At 36.8% G+C, this 21,837-nt stretch overlaps 1 protein-coding gene across 1 annotated transcript; it reads left to right on the top strand.

Moving 5' to 3' along the window:
* Nucleotides 1–1,432: 1,432 nt before the first annotated feature.
* On the top strand, nt 1,433–21,744 carry LOC127651919 (calcium-binding protein 39-like). Its single transcript, XM_052137982.1, has 9 exons — nt 1,433–1,720; nt 9,508–9,640; nt 14,224–14,388; nt 16,125–16,243; nt 16,378–16,546; nt 16,726–16,785; nt 16,877–16,942; nt 17,020–17,163; nt 20,151–21,744. Exons 2-9 carry the CDS (start codon nt 9,539–9,541, stop codon nt 20,328–20,330), a joined length of 1,005 nt encoding a protein of 334 aa, XP_051993942.1. The 5' UTR covers nt 1,433–1,720; nt 9,508–9,538; the 3' UTR covers nt 20,331–21,744.
* Nucleotides 21,745–21,837: the final 93 nt, after the last annotated feature.

The following is a 21,837-nucleotide window of genomic DNA, read 5'->3' as shown; positions in this document are numbered from 1 at the left end:
CTGGGGGAGGGCTGCAGGGGCGTTAGCCTGGGGAGTCATAGAAGACGGGATGGTGTCCTCGTCCTCCGAACCCTCAAGAAGGCCCGCATCATCTTCTTCACCAGAACCAGCCGGCTCATTGGCGAACGAGGGGTCCCCTGAGAGAATGACCTCAGGGAACGCTGGGTTATTTTGATCGGCCCAGCTAAGAGAGGCTGCGCCCTGGGAGGGACCCAGGAGCGCGTCGTCATCACCATTTCCCCCATCTGAGTCGGAGAGTTCAAGGTCGGTGCACTGGGTAGCGACGACCTTGAGCCTCCGGCGGTGGAGTTTTTTAGGCAGCGCCAGGCAGTGGCTACAGTTTTTCGTAAACTCTAGAGCCTCCTCCGCGTGTTTGAGACCCATGCACACGACACAGAAAGGATGAGGGTCTCTGACTGTGATGAGGGCACCGTACGCGGCCGGGCAGGTACGCGATAGGCTGACCCCGGAGGAAGCCGTAGGTTTTGAAAATGCCATATTTAGGGCGAAACTCCGTAACATCCTTTGCGTGGAGCAAGTGGAGAGAAGTGGTGAGAGAGAAAGGCGGGCAGCCTGGTGGTAGTTTAAGCGAGCGTGGACAGCTTGCAATAAACAAGAAACAGCTAACCTGGCTGAAACAAGACAGTCACGTCTGGCGGAGGCTGATCTGAGAGATGTGTCCTCCTGTAGACAAATTAGTGAAAGTCCAAATCCAACCGAGCTGAGAGAAAACAGAGGTCGCGAGAAGTGAATGTCAACTGAGGAGCAGCAGCGTGTGCAGGTTGTTATATGCTCTTAGGTAAGGGGGTGGGTCCTTACCGAGCATAGGTCACGCGCTTCTGTCTGTCTAGCCAGACTTGGTGCAATTGGATGCTTCTGCTGAGGTCAGGTACGGATGCCCTTCCCATAGGTGGATCTCGAACACGAGATGATGAAAGAGAACCCAGATTACAGTAAAACAGGTACTTTGGTGCCACCATGGTAGTGATGGCATCAGATCTGTGGTTTGTACTGTGAACTGAATGATTACCATATCCATGTACCATGAGATTTATTTTTGCATGTACTCCAAGGTACATAAAATAATATTTTTTATATTTTTCATCATTTGATTTAGTTTCAGTTAAGCTTAACAAGTAGTACAGAAGGAATGCCCTCTGATTGTTTCACTGTGCACACATGTAGACTTTGACTGTAACAGTCTCTCTGCGTGTTGTTTAATAGTTCAGTAAGGTATATGACGCGATAGTTTAAAGCATCTTGATTCAAAATCATGACTCATGCTGGGTTTTTTTTAGCCGTGCCCCTTAATAATATAGTCTGAACACATCCACATCCGGGTAACGTCAAGCTTCGTCTCAATGGAGGGAGGAAGCGCCAATACACACACAGCCACGCGCAGCATCTGACCTGAGATCAGTGTGTTAACAATTCATCCACCACAGTCAAACACAACACATATGTTCTTGTTTCTATATCATTCTTTGACGGTACAAACAGAGAGCAGGTAGTTTGTGAGTTACAAACCCATCATGTTTATTGCAGATATACGCGTTTGAGGTTTGAGTCAGTCACTGTTAAGTTCGCTCACACACGCTCATTTCTCTGACGTTTTGCCTAGCACGCTCACACAGTCTCTGTTGGCGTGATCAGAAAGGCTGCTCGATACACAACCAAAGCAGCAGCAGCAGCAGAAGACACAAAATTGCATCGCAGTACTGTAAGTATTCAACATTTCCTTCACATTTAAGACACGGAAGACGCGTTTTGGAGTGTTCGGTGTCCTTTGTATCGTTTGAAAGTACAAATTGGTATAAACACTAACGTGGAGTTCATAGACTAGCTCTTTTGTGTGGTTTGTTTTTTTTTTTTATTTTGGTGTCGCGCGAGAATAAGCTCAATGTACGCCCAATGTTCCGCATGTCGGGCTTGTTTTTTGGTAACATGGTTGACAAACGGAGAGTTAAAAGCCCAGGCGGATTGTGTACACGTCTGTGTGATCTGCTTTTATTATTACATTGTATTGTTCTATTTGAATATGACGTTCTATTTGCTTGTTACATTGTAGCCGTGCGCTGTTCGGCGCTCTGTGTCACGCTGTAGTTCTGCTGGTGTTTATTTTGAACTGAGTGAACAGGCCTTACGCAGTCTGATCACACCACTGCAAGGCCTTTTCACTCAATTCACCTAAAATACCAGTAGAGCCTCAGCAGATCATGCACTGGAGGGTCTGTTCTCTCACTTCAGCTTGCTTTTAAGTACAATTATGCTTAACCACAACAGCAATTCTCTCAGATGGATCCCAATTGTCATGATGTGCTGCCTGCTTGAAAACGGACTGTCACAAATCTGATGCCTTCAGCCTGACTTGGCAAGGCTTTTGTTGTTGTTGTTGGTATAATTACTAGTTTATTTAATAGTGATTTTAGCTTGTCCCAGCTTGTTGTCTGTTACAAAATTGTTAGAATTTTAACATAGTTAGCCTAGTTGGATTGATATTCAGTTCATTTGAGTATACTATTTCCAATTATTTTTAATTATTAACTTGTAATGTTAATAGTGTCCCACAGTTTGTGCAAAACCCTGTTACATCATGATTTTCCCTTATTACACTTATGACATTTTTTTTTGTTGTGGTAATTTTATTGTTTATTGCTAGAATAATAGGAGATTAGCTGTTTAGCCATTTATTTAGACATGCCCCAAAATTTGGTATCATGTTTTGGTATCAAAAAAAAAAAAAAAAAGGGCCTCAATTAAAACAGTTTATATAATAAATGTAATATTTAAAAAATTATTATTAAAAAATAAATATAATACATTTAGTTTGACCTTCTGAGGTGGACAAATATTTTCTTAAGACATTTTATTCTGAAAGAGTTTCAGGCCCTATTTCATACCCTGCTCAAGGAAACTGTAATAATAAACCTTGTTTTAGTTACTGAATAGTAATATTTAATTGCATTTGTGTGTTGTATAGTAATTGTCATGACTAGTAGATAATTAAACTAACAGCTACATTTCTTTTAGAGTAATTCTCACTGATTTCTAATCAAGTTTTATATCTGTTTCACAAAAGTTTCTCTGTGACGTTATTTTTCTATGTCCAGTAATTAAAAATAATTCCTTCCATTTCATTGCTATTATATTATTTTCTTGTTTTGCTGCTGAAGGGTGTTGGGTAAAGGAATAATTCAGAGACCGTAAACAATGGTGGAGGTTTTTTTTCTTTTTCATTGTAAACAATCTCTACAGATAAATAATCAATACTGTAAGTAGGGTTGCATGGTATACCGGTCCTAAAGATGTATTGCGATATTAAAAAAATTTAAATAGTGCGATATCATCTTAATTTCGGTACCATATTAAAGTATGCTGGCATTAGCAAAATTAAGTTTGAGTATTTTGAGATTAAATCAAAGACCATTTGAAAAAAGCCTCCATATGGCCAAGTGTGATCACTAAACCGCAGAAGGATGTCATTTAATGAAATAATATTCAGTCACTTGTGCTGCACATAACAGTATGAATTAGAGGCTCTGTCCTGCTCTGTCACCTTCTTCACACGGGCACACACGCAATATACACTACTAATGCTTGAGTTTAATGAAGTGTGTGCAGTAGTATCTATCTGCAGAGCCACAGATCAGTGTGATGAGTGTATAAACGTCTGTGAACTCTATAATGAACTCTTTCTCCATTGCATTTTGGAGATTTCAGCTCGCGAGTCACGGGAAGCTTAATATAATGAACTCTTCAACAACTTCAAAAGATCATTCAAAATAAAAGACCCATTGCGTCCAATTACGATTACTACTGTATAAAAGTGTAATATTCAAAGCAGTCATAATTATACTCATAGTAACATTAATATAATATGAAATTGTTATATAATTTATTATCTGTTAGCAATATCAGCATGTTGTGATTCAGTCATGGCAACCTTTTGCCTCAGGTAATCAGATTGTTTTCATTAATACTATAAAGCTCTGTTGTGCATCTTTTTTTATTTTTTACCAAACATTTTATATATTATGGCTGTCAATCGATTAAAATATTTAGTCAAATTAATGACATGGTATCCCGATTAATTAATCGCATATACAAATATTTGCTGAGTCAATTAATCATTGATAAGACAATACAAAAAGCAGCTTTAGAATTCAATGTATTGTTTGCCACCATATTATTGAACATAAGTCAATCATTGGCACACAGTTCACAGCAATCCATTTCACAAGTGAATTTGTCAATCAGTTCGAGATTTATTATGAGGGCTTGTTTAAGGACCTGTCAATGTACACCTGGGACAGACATGCTTGTGTAACGTCTCGGGTGTGTTGCTTCATAAATATAAAATGTTTAGGTCACTGTGTCAAGTTAAATATAGTTTAATACTCAATCTTTAAACACATCTTGAGATCCCTTAGATCGCATTTGCGCTCCTAGTGTTTTGAACGCAAGAACGTAACGCATGTTTGTGTTGTTCTCCCTACTGAAGTGTTTTCTTCACTGTATAAACTGCACGTTGCTCATAGAGCTGAAATTTCAATTACTGCCCTCTGGAGTAAACGGGTGGTACTACAAGCTTGCATTTCTCCGGAATCTTCCTTATTATGGTCCGGGGGCATTGCGATTAATTGCATTAATTTTTTTAACGTGTTGATTTTTTGTAAAATTAATCGCACTGAATTAACTCGTTAAATCGACAGCCCTAATATATGTATTTATATTAGATTATATTATATTTTCATTTGATTAAAGCTGTACACGCAGTATGTTTTTGATCATAACATTTAATTAATACATTTAACATGGAATCCAGGAAACAGAAAGGCATCATTTGTATCTTTAATTCATCATTTGAGTTTTTTTAATTTTGTTGCCCAAGTATCAAGTTAGTATCGAGGCCAAGGTACCAGGGCTGGTATCGTACCGAAGACAAAATGTTGGTATCAGAGCAAATTGTTAGTAATGGTTGACTGATATGTTTTTATTTTTAATGTGTGATGATGCCGATACTGATATCTACAGTGAAGCATAAAATTACTAAAATTTAATTAGTACTAATTTCATGCCGTTTAATTGAAGTGCACAAAAAAAAATATATATATATATATATATATATATATATATATATATATATAATTTTATTTTATTTATTTATTTTTTTTTTTAAGCATACATTTTTTTTATTATTGTTTTGTTTATTATCTTGTACATTTTAATAAACAAGTTTGTTGGTAGATTTGATGGCAGCAACTACTTCGGTTCTTCTGTGAATGTTTGCCGATCCTGATCTCAAAATGCCGCTAATCCACTAAATCCACTAATTGGATTTGTTGAATGGCCCCTGACTGCAGCACTGATATAAGGGGACTGTAATCGAAGAGAGCAGCTGCTGGCAGGTGAAGGGGAAGTTCTCACTGCTGAGGCTGGAAGAGTGGACTCAAGGACTTTCATGCATTTTGCTTTGGTTATTTGCTCAAAGGATTACCAGTCACAAGTTACACTGGGTCCTCTTGGAAATATTCCCATCGTTAGAGTTGGGCGAATTTTTTTTTAATTTTATTATTTTCTTTTTATTATTTATTTTTTTTACTGCTGAAAAGTGTCAAAAAGTTTTGGTTTTGACAATGAACAATTTATTGAATAAAATCATGACTAATTGTTTGGTTGCCTAACTTGTATTAGTGGATAACCAAATGACTAAAGGCTTTTATGGGTGAATGTAGAGAATTGTGACTTTGTGAGACTTTGAGTATGTCATTATAAATTTACAATTCAAAATTAAGTGTGTAATTTTTTTTTTAAGGTTAACATACCTCCCCAGCTTAGTCTGTATCTGTAAATTATTAATTTCTTGGTTGATTCCCTCAAAGAGTGTACACTGGTTCTGTGAGACTATCAAACATCTGTTTGTTTGAGCATCCCATCCAGCCTGACACGGCAACATTGGCACAACCAATGATTTTAGTTTGGTGCGGGGACTATCTATTTGTATACCAATGGTAGATGTGTTTGGGAAAATCGTTGGAAAGCAATCACTGATTTTGAAATTCCATTAATACTAGAGCGTACACGCTTCACCTTTAAGGTAACAATTAATTGGCCATCTCAAGACCCTGGTATACTTTTACATTAAAATGTTTGTGTGTTTCAGATCGGATCACGCCCGGTCGACAGTACTGCCTTTCAAAGTATATGAACTTGTTTGATGCATACACACTACGATTGCTTATCATTACTCTTTTAGTACAGTCAATTGCAGACGATGCGAACAGATGTGGTCTGTCTGTGTTTTGGAAAATTTGGGCCGTGCATGAACTGTGCTGATGATGGAATTTACATCACACATACAGTGTGCGGAGCGATCAGCAGCACGTACAACCAAAGTGTGCTTTTGTCAGTGGGACATATCTATTTAGGCCTCATGAAATTTAAATGTCACTTTTTTTTCTTTTTTTTTTTTTGTCCTCTCCCCTTTTCTCCTTAATTTGGAATGCCCAATACCCAATGTGCTCGAAGTCCTCATAGCGGCGTAGTGACTCACGTCAATCCAGGTGGTGGTGGTGGACGAATGTCAGTTGCTTCCACATCTGAGACGTTAATCTGCGCATATTATCATGTGGCTTAATGAGCACGTTACCATGGAGACCTAGCGCATGTGGAGGTCCACGCTATTCTACGCGGCATCCACACAACTCGCCATGCGCTCCATCGAGAGTGAGAACCACATTATAACGACCATGAGGAGGTTAACCCAATGTGACTACCTACCTTAGCAACCAGCCAAATGGTTGTTTTGGAAGCCTTACTGGAGTCACTTAGCACACCCTGGATTTGAATTTGCTTAGCTACCTAGGCCCCCCACATTTTGTGTTTTAATACCTCTTATGCTGAAGCATCAATGCTTGTTACAGTATACATTAAGTAAAGTTGTTGTATGAAATGGTCTTTCCCCTGTTTGAAGGAAGTAATTTTTGGTTTGGTAGCAGCACTGCTTTTAATTTATAAACTCCGTTTGATACACCGAGAGAGAAAAATCAATATATAGAATTTCCTCTTTCAAGTTTGTGCAAGTGTTTCCTGTGAGCTTTGTAAACTCAAGTTCAAGGAACAGAACTTGTGCGGTCTAATTCATGTGATTTGTTCTCAGTTAAATAAATGTTGAGGGAATGATTTCCTCTAAACAAAGGTAGACTTTGCCTTCTGCCATGGTCTGTTGTCGTGACTAGAGGTCGACCGATATTGTTTTTTTCAGGCCGATGCCGATCTTTTGAAATCCGGGTCGGCCGATGGCCGATTAATGCTGCCGATTTATTTTGGCCGATATGTGCTTGTTTTTAACCTCTTATTTGAACCTTTTATTTGAAAGATAAAATGTAACACAAATAATTACTTAAGATTGACAACATTTCTCAACAAATACATTTATTGAACACTTGACCAATCTGCACTTGTACACTTAAATTAAAAATGTATAATGTAAAAACATATTGTATAAATAATGTATAACAAATATATTAAATAAACAAAGCAGGTGTTACTGAACTGCTCCGAGACACGAAGGTTGAGATCCAAATGCAGCTTTAATTAAGGGGCAATCCAGACACGTAATCCAATATTCAGAGCATCCAAGAGAAGCACAGGCATAACTAGGGATGGGTATCGTTAAGGTTTTAATGGTATTACTATCTTACCGATACTTATCGATCGTACTTTAACTATTCTTATATATATATATATATATATATATATATATATATATATATATATATATATATATATATATTAAACAAAGATAAACGTTATATAGGCACAGTGATTTAATTTCAGGAAGGTCTACTAACATTAACTGTTCAGGTGTGGTCTAAAAAGAAATCTAATAAAGTAATCAATTGTAAAATAACACTGCATAGTTTATAATAGATAGATTAATGCTTATTAATGCAGAAGTTATTCATTCAAGAGCTGTAAGTGATTTTCTCTTTGCCTTTTGTTGTTTGATTCGCAGTAATGACTCAATCGTCAGCATGTTTAATAGACAGCTTCCCCTTTAAGAACGAGTTCAGATCTAATAGGCTCCTGATGCAGCATATTTTCTCCCCAACTATTTCCATAACTACGTCCATTTAAGACATAAACTGTGTTTAAGTGAATTCTCACATATTTTTGTGTATATTTGATCGTTTAGACGCGCACATGAAACCCAAAGCAGCCTATAGTTTGCTTGTCTCGTTGCGGTGTGTTTCGGAGCGCGCGCCGCCTTGGGACCGGTATCTCTTGCCCTCTTTTTATTATTAAACGCGTCCCGCAATTTAGCAACAGTAGCTAGACTGTATTTTACAACAATCACCGATCGTGCTGATTCTGACGTTAAGTTTGAGTTTTAGGGAGAAATGTCAGTGCACCGCTGTGAAGGGAAGGAAGTTGTGCTAGACAGAATGCGACTTATGTATAAATATTCTTTTTATAATCTTTGGAAGGCGAAATATAAAATAAAATCAGACTAATATCACAGATCTAAACCAGGCTACGTTTGAATGTTTAGTTCTGTCACTCATTTAGCAGGGCTGTGTTGGGCTCGTTTTGTGCTCGCTGTGGCACGCTGACGAGCTTCTCTCTCTCTCTCTCTCTCTCTGACTGCGAATAGCTAAATTGCATCACAGACAAATGGTTTCATATTATTATACATAGAAATGGCTGGCGAGATAAAATAACTTTCTCTTTATAGCAATAAAGAATGTATTTTCTTAATTTCTCCAGTACTGACAGCAGAAGCGATAACGTCCGAGCTTACCAAAGCCAGTCCTTCAATAGCCTATAGTGCGTTGGTATCTTTTTTATTACTTATTTCTCTGCATTGAGTGACAACCCTCTCAAATATAAGACACACAAACAGAACAAATAAAAGTCTCAGATTCACTGTCTGTAATTGCAAAATTCTTGCTTGCTTATTGTGACATGATAGCAACCCTTCTGCTGTGATAATGCAACTTCAACTGCGCTATCAATATCAAAAGTAGCCGAACGTCATGTCAACTATCGCGTTTGTCACGTTTTTTCTTGAAGTTGGCAGTAACATATCAAAAGTTTTTAATTAAATCTAAAGAAGTTATACAAATGTAATCCTTACTGTTTTCTCCAAGGAACTTAGCTCCTTCCTTAGGCACTGGATGAGGTCTGCTCACTCTGCTGGAAAATGACTCTAGGGGCAGTGTGCGTCGAACACGTGTTCCACAACAACACTAGGCTGCCCACAGATGCGCCTGCCTAATAATCGGCTTGATATGCATGGATATTGGCCGATGCCGATTATGTAAAAAATGCAAAAAAATTGACCGATTAATCGGTCGACCTCTAGTCGTGACAGCCGCGTGAATGCCATTAGCCATGGTTGTCTCTCAGGGCAGGAGTCCCTTAAGATTTTAGAGAAGAGGGCAATCAAATCTATTGACCCATGTCCATGTTTTTCTCACTTTCTCTCTCACATTGTTGTTTCAGGTCCTGAGGATAGAACCCTACGGCCGCTACCATGCCACTATTTGGTAAATCTCACAAGAACCCCACAGATATTGTGAAAACACTGAAGGACAACCTGTCCATCCTGGTGAAGCAGGACAAGAAGACCGATAAGGTATGAGTTTTATTAAGTTGTTGTTAACAATCTCTGTGCTTACAAAGGTCCACTGTATAGGTAAGGGGGCAAATCGGACTGATCTCGCAGTGAAATTGGAATCAGTAGGTTGACTTTTCTTTTGCCAAAATCGGTCTGTGCTTACTGAAATTAAAAACACTGCCCCCAGTGGGCAAATCAGTAAGTGCTGTTGGGCACGTGTGAGTTGTATTGTTCTGGTGAAATGTCCACAGAGGGGTGCCAAAAGCGAGTTGTTTTCAGCTATTCGGGTTTTAAAATATCAGCATGTTGTGATTCAGTCATGGCAGCCTTTTGCTTCAGGTAATCAGATTGTTTTCATTTAATGTTTTCATTAATAGTGTAAAGCTCTGTTATGCATAATTTTATTTTTATAAAAATTATATATATATATATATATATATATATATATATATATATATATATATATTATGGCTGTCAATCGATTAAAATATTTAATCAAATTAATTATATGGTGTCCCGATTAATGTGTCTATGCTTTACACTGCTTTTTTTGGCTCTACAAAAATGTTAAGCAGTAAGTTTAAGCAGCACTTGTTACGCAAAGCAAAGCAATCCAGTAAACTTTTGATAATGAGTGAAAGATCGCAATACATCAGTTTTTAATTGCAATACACTAATCAAAAGAGTCATAATATAAATGTATTGCAAGCCAAATATCGACATAACACTATGGCCAGGGCCACCCTAGTGAACTGCTCAGTCAATAAAAGCTTGCTGTTTTTCCTACCTATCCACTTCTTTGCCAGGATCTCATTCTTTCATTATCTATCCCCAGCTGTTCCAGAGGCTCTCATATGATTGTATAATGAATTTGACTATTGAGTATTGTTGCTCTTGGTTTGCCAGGAATAGGTATCTCCAACCTGAATTTCAGGCTTCATTTCCTCAGGATCGGGCTTCTTTCCACTGCTGATTCATTCCATTGTGTTTTTGCATTTGCTTTTTCAGAGAGACAGGGCCTGGCCCCAGGCAAATTAGCATTTGAAACCAATCAGTGCACTAGATCAGACTGAGTTTATGTTTCAGCAGTGGAGGTGATTGGGTGTTTTATTGGATGGCAGAGCATGCTGAGATAAGCATCTCATTCTTGTGTTTATATGGACATGCGTTTTTGAGCATCTGATATGAGTATATGATTGCACACTGATTTCAGCATCCGATATACTCTTTCATTTGAATTCAATTCAAGTCCATTTTTTTTTTTTATTAGATTTTTTTTTTATTTAAGTTCAATCAACAGCACTGGTGGGGTACTGTTGAATACAACAAAACATAATTTCAACTCATCTCTCCTTTTCTTTAAAAAATAAAAGCAATATTCTGGGTTACAATGATGTACTTACAATGGAAGTGATGGGGGCCAGTCCGTAAACATTAAAATATTCACTGTTTCAAAATTATAGCCACAAGTCTTAAACATCATGCATGTTAACATGATTTTAGTGTGATAAAATCACTTGCTAACCTTTTTTGTGTTCAGTTTTATTCAATTTTACAACTTCGTCATCATGACGACGTAATGCCGTAAACCCTAAAACAGTCAAATGTGCTTTTATAAAATTGTAAGTTTTTTTTTTTTTTTTTTTTGGTGGTAATCAACATTGTCACAAATGCTGTTGATTGAGCTTAATGGGTTAGTCAAAATTCTCTTATCATTTACTCACCCTCATGCCATCCCAAATGTGTGTGACTTTCTTCTACAGATCTCAGCTCAGTAGATCCTCAAAATGTAAGTGAATGGTGATCAGAACTTTGAAGCTCCAAATATCACAGACAGTCAGCATAAACGTCATCCATACTCCAGTGGTTAAATTAATGTCTTCTAAAGCGATACGATCACTTTTGGTGTGAAAAAAATATAAATATTTCAGTACTTTTTAAATATAAACCATTGTGTCTGGTAAGCAGCAGCATACATGCGTTCATGAGAGCGCTAAGTTACAGTGGTCTATCGTGTGAGGTATTCACGTTGACATGTTACAGATGTAATCTCACATTCTTCTCTCAGTTGACATCCAGGACAAGTACACACCAGTGTGGGTAAACGGATATAAACACAGATCTAAACCAAAACCAACTAAGCTTATGTACAGCGTTCCTCCTACTCGCTTGTAAACAGCGCTGCTCTCGATCGTTTCGCTTTAGTCTTATAGGTGACATTTATGCTTGACTATATGTTCTTTTTGGAGCTTCTAAGTTCTGGTCACCATCCACTTGGATTTTAAGGACCTACTGAGCTGTGATATTTTTCTTTAAATGTGTTCTGCTGAAGAGAGTAAGTCATACACATCTGGGATGGCATGAGGGTGAGTAAATGATGAGAAAATACAAAATTTTGGGTGAACTATCCCTTTAACTTGTATTGAACACAGAATGTTCCTTTGAATTTACAAATAATTTTCTTATTCAAGAAAATGTAATCAATTTATTCAAATCTTATTCAATACCCCAAGACATCAAAATTACATTTGTGGCCTTTAGTCCTTGTCTTTGTCTTGGCTTTAGGCCATTTACACACTAAAATATGAGCATTTAAAATGTACAGTCTTTTTTAGTCTGGATGATGGACCAAAAAATATTAATGACTCATTTTGATCACAGGGTTGTATGCAATTTGTTTTTCTTCTTTTAGCTAAAAACTTTATCCTCATGGAATAGGCTCTAAAGTAGTTATCACGGTGCCACAATATCTGTAGTCAGTACCGATACTAGTGAAATTTCATGGTTCTTGATACCAATTTCGATATAATAATAATATCGCAAATATTATAATTTGCTATTGAAAAAGTTTATTTTTTTATTATTTAATAATTAGTTTAATAATTATTATTTTCCAGATTCTTTTTTAGTTTAATTTCATCATCAAATGGTGTCTAATAATCAATAAATTCTTAACTTTTAGCAAGTGAAAGTAGAACATTTCAACATGTCAAAAAAACATTTGCCAAACTTTTATTCAATAATTATTAAAGTGAATACTAAATTTTTCTATACAGTTGTAATGTGTAACATATTTTTATTAAATGTCTTCAATTTCAGGCATCTAGATTTTATTTTGAATCGTGCTTTTATAATGATGTGTGTTTTTTGCCGGAAGCTTCACATCTCCGGCTAAACAGTTCATGTCATGTCCTAGCGTGATCATTGAAGACTTAAGTCACGTCTAAAATCTCATCTCTTTACACTAGCCTTTGAGTCTGACAAATGAAATGTAGGACACCGTTTTGAAGTGTTTGTGTTTTAGATTACTGGTGTTTGTGTACATTTTGAAATGTTATGTTTTAAATGTTATTACTGTGAAGTCAACTCTGTTGTTTTAAATGCTATATAAATAAAGTTAAGTTGAGATTAAAGTGCAAATGTGATTTAATTATATAAATATATAGTTTACATGTGCTGCGTGGTTCACAGTGGATTAGTGCTCTGCTCTGTCATCTCATACAACGTGAATGATTCTCAATGTCTGGGGAGTTTCTAGTGGATGTGCGGTCGGATTTAGACATTCATTGGAAGTACACTGCTTCTCCACAGTAAGATTGCATTATGTAGCCGTTTAATAAATCACACTAGGACGTGTCACAATTGTTATTTGATTAATTGTCCATTACAGTGTACAAGGAGTAACAGAGCACGCATTCAAAATAAGCCTTTGATCATTTTAAGCAGTCGTGTGTCAGTCATACTCCGCGCTGGTACCGCATAGAGATGGTGCTTGGTACTGCAGAAACACTGGTATCGATCATTTTCTGTTTTATCTTAGTAATGACTTGGGACCAAAGTACCGGTAGTTTTGACAACACTACTCTAAAGTCCATTTTGAGTCCACTTAATTAGAGATCTAAAGGTTCCTGGAAGTGCTCATATTAGTAGTGCGAATAGAAAGATCTCAGAGAGGTGGGAATATCTATCCTCTGCCTGACCGCTCGTTCATTTTCACCTGCCTGTTAAGGCCCTTTCCAGCAGCCCCATGCTAAAGGCAATCGTTTGAAGTGCTGGAAACCTGCTGATTGTTATTCAGCGGGCCTGGGGCTCTTTCAGCTAGAGGAAAATCCATATGCTCCACCACACTTCCACAACATCAAACTGAGCAGTTTCAGAAGCTGATAAATAGCTATTGATGTATAATGAGCTTGCATGTGAAATTAACCAGAATCATCTTTTTTTGGCGTTCAGGGCGATATAGGGCATTGATACTTACCATATGCTCTTCACGGTACACATGCATTTTTCCATGTACCTTGTCATTAGCATTATTGTAAAATCCCATGATTTCATATGAAGGCAAAATGTAGCAACTATGCCTGCAATTCAAAAGAGAAATGGCTTTGAAGTATCTTTGTTTTAGTGTGTGTTTTGTTGTTACTGGAATTTACAGTCTCCGTTTTCTTTGAAGCTGAGCATAGTTGAGCCAAACTCTGTTTTGACAAAATGTGTAAATGCTGCCTTTTGCCTTTGCACAGCAGCATGCCTGAAGGGTATTAAATTTAACATGTTTTGCAGGATTAGTTGTGAAAGTATTTTTGTTGGTCTGTGTTTTTCAGGCTTCAGAAGAGGTGTCAAAATGTCTGGTGGCAATGAAGGAAATCCTGTACGGCACAAACGATAAAGAGCCGCATACAGAGACGGTGGCCCAGCTGGCACAAGAGCTCTACAACAGCGGACTCCTCATCTCACTGGTGGAAAACCTGCAGGTCATTGATTTTGAGGTGAGATCCAAATTGGCCCCATTTACTTTCTTAATCAAAATTCCTGGCCTTATTGTTAATGATTAATTGGTTCATGCTATTCCAAAGAAATAAAATGTTTGAAATCTTTCATCTAAATGTAATGCCAACTTCCATTTCCACTTCTGAAATGGCTTTACTTTTCTGCTGATGTCGTCATGCCCGTCATTTCCCCCTAAAGCATCTGCCATACAGAGGCACATTTTTTTACAATTCGATAGATTCAAAATTGTTAAATCTAGATCTGCCCTGCCTTTTTTAATTATTTTTTTTTGCTGAATATCCTATTTACCTCTGAAATATGTCACTACTGAATCATGGTGATCTTGTAAGACTGCAAATATGTATTTGTATTTGTTTTTTTTTTTAATGGAGCTGTATTTTGAAACTAGACAAAAAAAAAGTATCATATTTGATTTATCTGGCTTTTAAGGTTTAAGGAGGCATTATCCTCCTGAGATCCAACTAATAATGTTTGTGTTACTCTTATCATTACATGCCACAGCAGTAAATCTTGGGGTATCTTAAGACTTCCAGGGATTTTTAGCGATACTACATTTGGGATTTTGGCCATGACAACTTCCTCTCCTTGGTCTATAGAAATGAATGACGTTACAATTCAGCACCTCAAATCAAATATGAGTAAATACATATATAAACAAATTATTATCATATGCTTTTATGCACCAAACAAAATAAAAAAACATTTTGGCTGGGTCTCAGTAGGTTATAGTAAGATGATGACATCATAATAGCATGTAATGCAAAACAATGAGAGATTTAAATTGATAGAGAGGGCAGCATATATAAAATGCATTTCCACTAAATGCATATAAATATATATATTTTTTATTATAGTGGGCATGAATGTAATGATATTTGAGAGACACTGAAGACTGTTGGATCATATTTGATGCTCACATTTCAAATAGATTTTTTTAAACTAAGCACACATTGCTTCAATTCAGCAATTTTGAAATATCAGTAACAACATAAACGTTATTGTTACATTTACTTTATCAAAATCAGCATACATTTTGATGATGTAGAGAGACTTTTGAAAATGATGCATCAAATACACTGCCTGGCCAAAGAAGTCACCGTTTAGATTTAAGGCAGTGTTATGATCTGGGGTTGCTTCAATTGGCCAGTTCTAGACTCAGCAATATTATGCAGCAATAAAATGAAGTCAGCTGACTACCTGAATGTACTGAATGACCAGGTTATCCCATGAGTGGATTTTTCTTCTCTGACGGCACGGTCCTATTCCAGGACAACAATGCCAAGATTTATGGGGATCAAATTGTGAGAGTGATTCAGGGAGCATGAGGAATAATTTTTCCACATGAATTGACCACCACAGAGTTCTGACCTTAACCCCATTGAAAGTCTTTGGGATGTGCTGAAGAATTTACGGAGTAGTTCAACTCTGGATCAGGACATAAATACAAGATCTCTGCCAAAAATGTATGCAACTCTGGATGGAAATAAATGTTGTGATGCTGCATAAGGTTGTTGAAAATATGTCACGACTAATGTGCGCCGTAATCAAAGCTAAAGGCGGTCCAACGAAATTGAGTATGCAATTTTTTATTTTTTTTGGCCAGGCAGTGTAGGATGCGCACCAATTTATAGGGTTAAGATGCAGTTATTTTTTTTATAACTATGTTTATAATTGTAATCACTGGAATAATGATTGACATTGTGTGTGTTTACAGGGTAAGAAAGATGTATGTCAGATCTTCAACAACATCCTGCGCAGGCAGATTGGGACCCGCAGCCCAACAGTGGAATATTTCTGCTCTCATCAGGAAGTCCTCTTTATCTTACTCAAAGGGTGAGAGATGGCCACTTCAATCAGCACTTCTATAACATTGCCTTCATTTGCATAATCAGATTGTAATCAAGTAATAGTAACTTGTTTTTGTTTCTACATATCAATACTTACGTGAACATATGACATTTGTGCAGGTATGAAACTCCTCAGGTGGCATTGAATTGTGGGATTATGCTGCGCGAGTGTATCCGGCACGAACCTCTCGGCAAAATCGTCCTCCACTCAGAACACTTCAAAGATTTCTTCGGCTATGTGGAGATGTCCACATTCGATATCGCCTCCGATGCTTTCGCCACCTTTAAAGTGAGTGAAATGCTACCAATTTTTTCTCTTTTAAATACCAACACTTCCAAAGTCTTGTTTAGATTTCAAAGACATTTTCAATGGTATAAACAAAGACTTTGAAAGCTTGTTTTTCTCACACTTGTAGGAATACATTTTGAACTGTAATTTACAGGAAAATGTTTGTTGTTTTTTAACAGGACCTGCTCACGAGACACAAGGTTCTGGTGTCTGAATTTTTAGAACAGAATTACGATGAGGTAAAATGTTTGTTGTTGTTTATTCTGATTTTTATCATTCATGAATAGATTTCTGGAAGTTGAGATCTTCACTGACTTACTGATCTTACAGGTGTTTGATAACTATGAGAAACTCCTTCACTCTGAGAACTACGTGACCAAGAGGCAGTCATTGAAGGTGTGTTTTCAAATATATGATTTGTCATCTGGAGTGTGTCCTGTCATTCATGTAATATGTTTGTGTTGTTTTGACAGCTGTTGGGCGAGCTGCTTCTGGACAGACACAACTTCACAGTCATGACACGGTACATCAGCAAACCAGATAACCTGAAGCTCATGATGAACCTGCTGAGAGACAAGAGTCCCAACATTCAGTTTGAGGCTTTCCATGTCTTTAAGGTATGATCATGAATGCAACATCATGCAAAAGTATTAGTTTTTGGTTACCAATGCCATTAAAGAAATGCACAATTCCCAGTCAGTCATGATTGATTTATTGAGTGAGTGAAAGTGTCTGATAATAGTAAGGGGGTCACAGAGATTGAGTGAGTTGGTAGTATTTGCTGGTCATGTGATCTCAATGTAAAATAAAACTTGTATTACCTTTTATTAGGCTACTAATGCTTTTTTAAAAATGTTCCCTGTTTAGTACCATTCATTTCTTTGTGTACACCTTTTTACTATTGAGCTATCATAGTTTGTTATTAATGAAAGTTATAAAGTGTTTCCAATAGAGGAAGACCCATCTATCGGTTTTACGGATTAATCGATGGCGATAGTTGCTTTTTGGTTATTAGCGAAAATCCATGCTGATAGTTGCAATTTTTTTCAAGAGTTTTTTTTATTAGGGGTTCAAGCGTAAAGTGCTAAAACCCTATTGTAATTGTAGGGTTTCACTTTGGTCTCCGCAATCCGTTTTAGCAGAGATTAAAAGGGGAATGGTAGTACTATTGCTCGCTACTCGGGCATTGGGCAGTAGGGGCACTATAACAAAGGCAAATGTGTTTTGTGCCTTAACACTTGAACCGTGTGAGAGTCTCAATATAACATTTCATATATCATTGTAATTCTTTGTTCAAAATTAACAAAATATATAGCACCGATTTACGTAAGGAACATTTTTCTGCTATATTGGATTTTTTGCAAACCAAATTTTTCAAACTAGTCGAACTTGGCTGTTTGCTCAGTCAGGACCAAACCAATTTTTTTTCTGGAGTCCCAATATAAATAATTATTACAAAAATTTGAACTTTCGATTCAGTGTTGTGGCGGCAAGCCAAAACATAAGTGGCCGTGGCCACTTTTACTTAAATGCCTATAACTCTTGAACGGAATGAGATTTTTATCAATTTTGGGATGTTTATGTATGGGGTCAGTCTGAGAACATTTAAACAAAATTGCGCATATCGGCCACTTGGTGGTGCTGTACTAATTTACAAACATACACTCACCTAAAGGATTATTAGGAACACCATACTAATACTGTATGGTATTTGTATGGGGAATCTTTCGCCTTCAGAACTGCCTTAATTCTACGTGGCATTGATTCAACAAGGTGCTGAAAGCATTCTTTAGAAATGTTGGCCCATATTGATAGGATAGCATCTTGCAGTTGATGGAGATTTGTGGGTTGCACATCGAGGGCACGAAGCTCCCGTTCCACCACATCCCAAAGATGCTCTATTGGGTTGAGATCTGGTGACTGTGGGGGCCATTTTAGTACAGTGAACTCATTGTCATGTTCAAGAAACCAATTTGAAATGATTCGAGCTTTGTGACATGGTGCATTATCCTGCTGGAAGTAGCCATCAGAGGATGGGTACATGGTGGCCATAAAGAGATGGACATGGTCAGAAACAATGCTCAGGTAGGCCGTGGCATTTAAACGATGCCCAATTGGCACTAAGGGGCCTAAAGTGTGCCAAGAAAACATCCCCCACACCATTACACCACCACCACCAGCCTGCACAGTGGTAAGAAGGCATGATGGATCCATGTTCTCATTCTGTTTACGCCAAATTCTGACTCTACCATCTGAATGTCTCAACAGAAATCGAGACTCATCAGACCAGGCAACATTTTTCCAGTCTTCAACTCAAATTTTGGTGAGCTCTTGCAAATTGTAGCCTCTTTTTCCTATTTGCAGTGGAGATGAGTGGTACCCGGTGGGGTCTTCTGCTGTTGTAGCCCATCCCCCTCAAGGTTGTGCGTGTTGTGGCTTCACAAATGCTTTGCTGCAACCATGCCACGCTCAAAATTGCTTAAATCACCTTTCTTTCCCATTCTGACATTTAGTTTGGAGTTCAGGAGATTGTCTTCACCAGGACCACACCCCTAAATGCATTGAAGCAACTGCCATGTGATTGGTTGATTAGATAATTGCATTAATGAGAAATTGAACAGGTGTTCCTAATAATCCTTTTGGTGAGTGTATAAATAAATAGCTCTACCTTTGGTCCAATCGACTGTGTTTTTGTCCACCTTTTGGGACACTTGCATATCTTAAAAAACATGGCCACCATCAACTTTCAGCAGCTATAAATCAAGGTTAACAAATACCAATCATAACGAACACTGTGAGCCTTTTTGACTCTTGGCACAAGAGGTCTATGCAAGATTTGCGACCGGGAGGCGTAAAAGGTTGTAAATGGTTGTATATACCGGGGTGTTTCACAAAGACAGACATTATTCATATCATATGATAGATAGATCTCCTTAACAGCTTTGATTGGTGTCAATCTAATTTTTGAGATAAAAAAAAAAACTACTTTTGCAAACTAGTCTTAGGTTTTTTTCTGACTTATAACAGACAGGGATTTCAATGTTTCTGAAAATTACATTGCTGTATCTCTAGTAGAGGTTCTTATGGGGTGTATGAATCATGCTTAGAGTCTTGTAACACATTCACTTAAAGGCCCTATGACGCTTGAACCCTAATAATTGCAGCTTGCAGCTATATTTATTATTATTCCTCTGTGGCTGGTGCTGGAGGATTCTACAGTATAACATTGGCCTCTAGAGGCGAGATAAAAACAATCATGCATCTTAATCTCTAGTTATAGTTTAGAGTCCCTTTATGCACCAAATCTTAATTTCTTTACTGGTTATTATTGGGATTTTGGTTTAACAATAACTACATCTGGGATTTCATTTTGGATTCTTGTTGCCTATATGTCGGTGCCCTACTGTCATAGTATGGAAAGACTAAACATTCTATAAATGCATTAAAAAAAATATTGGTTGATTAATCTGTTATTGGCCACCTTAGATGTGATATTGGCAAAATCCACTATCGGACAACATCTAGTTTCCAACTCTTCTTGCATGTTGCCTTGAAACAGTTGTATAGAATTGTAAGAAGCTTGTTTTGTTTTTTATTTTCTCAGGTGTTTGTGGCCAATCCAAATAAAACCCAGCCCATCGTAGACATTCTTTTGAAGAACCAGACAAAACTCATCGACTTCCTTAGCAACTTTCAGAAGGATCGCACTGACGATGAGCAGTTTAACGATGAAAAGACATACCTCGTCAAACAAATACGAGACCTAAAGAAGCCAGCTTCCTAAACTTTAGCTATTGCAGTATTAGAAAATAAAGCAAAAAAATATAAAAAAATCACAAAAAATATTAACAATAATAATTCTATTTAAAATCTTGAAAAATTGTCTTAGTTACGAGGCTTACAGAAGATGGTTTCTAATTCATTGATGTTCTCTTTTCTGATTTACTTTTTCATGTTTTATTATTATTGTCAAATCTTGTGCCATGAATAGAATGTTTTAAAAGTTAGCATCAGCCATTTTTGATTACAGGATGAACTACCTAATAACATCAAAAAACAGGAAGTACGGATTGATTTCTGATGTTTTGCTATGCTAGTGGAAGAGGTTCAGTTATATGGAAATTGCTGGAAGAGAGGTGAATTTCACCATTTATTTATAAGCTGTTGATTTTTCTAACTGCACTAATATTCATACTTGCATTCCTTCATTGCTTTCATCATTCTCAGGCATCAATACGGCTTACATTCACTTTTATTTCATTACCCTGTTCTTTATTTAAAACACTACAAACCTGATCATTTCTTCCCTGTTCTCTTTATTCTGATTTGTTTTTTTATAAGAATGATTTGAAAGGAAGATTTCATTTATCAGTATTTTAATTATTGTGCTTCAGAAAAGTCTTCTTGTACATTTTGAGTTGGTGCCAGGCCATTTTTTATTGCATGAAGCAAGCTTCATTATTTTATATACTTTTATTGGATGATGTTTACCCATGTATAAGAAAGAAAAAAAGTTGATTTTTAAGGTGGTTGCCATTTTAGAAGAATCTAGTCAAATCAACTTTAACACAGTTTAGGATCTTTTTTTTTTTTTTTTTTTTTTAAGCAAACTGGTGTATATTCCAACTTGTAGATTTCATATAGGTCTATAAAATGTCTATACTGTAGTACTTTGTTATTACTATGGTGTGCTCAATACTATAGTATACTTAGTGCTATAGTATGTTTTACTTTAGTACCTCAGTAATAAAGTACTTTTCATACTGTAGTACAATATACATTTCTATACTATAGTATTCCTGTTACTGTAGTAACTAGTATTTTGTGCTATAACCCATAATGATTTTGACAGACAACAGAAGTAGATTGTTGCATAGCTGAAACAAGATTAAATGAGGACGCAGATGTACAAACAGGTGCCTTTTTTTCTTGAGTTGTTCATTTACTCTTGATCTTTTTCTTTTAGAAGAAATATTGGAAGGGGGAGCTTAATGTCTTATTATTTTTAATATGTTCTCATTGAGCATATTTAGCTTGATTAAGCAATGAACCTCTAACTCGCTATATTTGAGTTATGCTGTTGAAGAAAATGCATTAAATTTAATTCCTTTACCATTGATTCAATTGATTGTCTTTTGATTCGTTTTATGGGTTGAAATATGCTTTGGTGGTGTTGACCCATTGACTCATTCAACAAGGATTTACTGTAAACAACTTCGTCTTTGGGATAAATACATTTGGACTGAAATAGGAAGTGAAACTTTGAGAAAGGTTCTCAATTTTGAAAAATG

Source organism: Xyrauchen texanus, chromosome 11 (genome assembly GCF_025860055.1).
Source record: "Xyrauchen texanus isolate HMW12.3.18 chromosome 11, RBS_HiC_50CHRs, whole genome shotgun sequence".
In the NCBI taxonomy this organism is placed as follows: Eukaryota; Metazoa; Chordata; class Actinopteri; order Cypriniformes; family Catostomidae; genus Xyrauchen; species Xyrauchen texanus.
The sequence above is the reverse complement of the archived record's forward strand: the minus strand, read 5'-3'. Positions and strand labels throughout refer to the sequence as shown.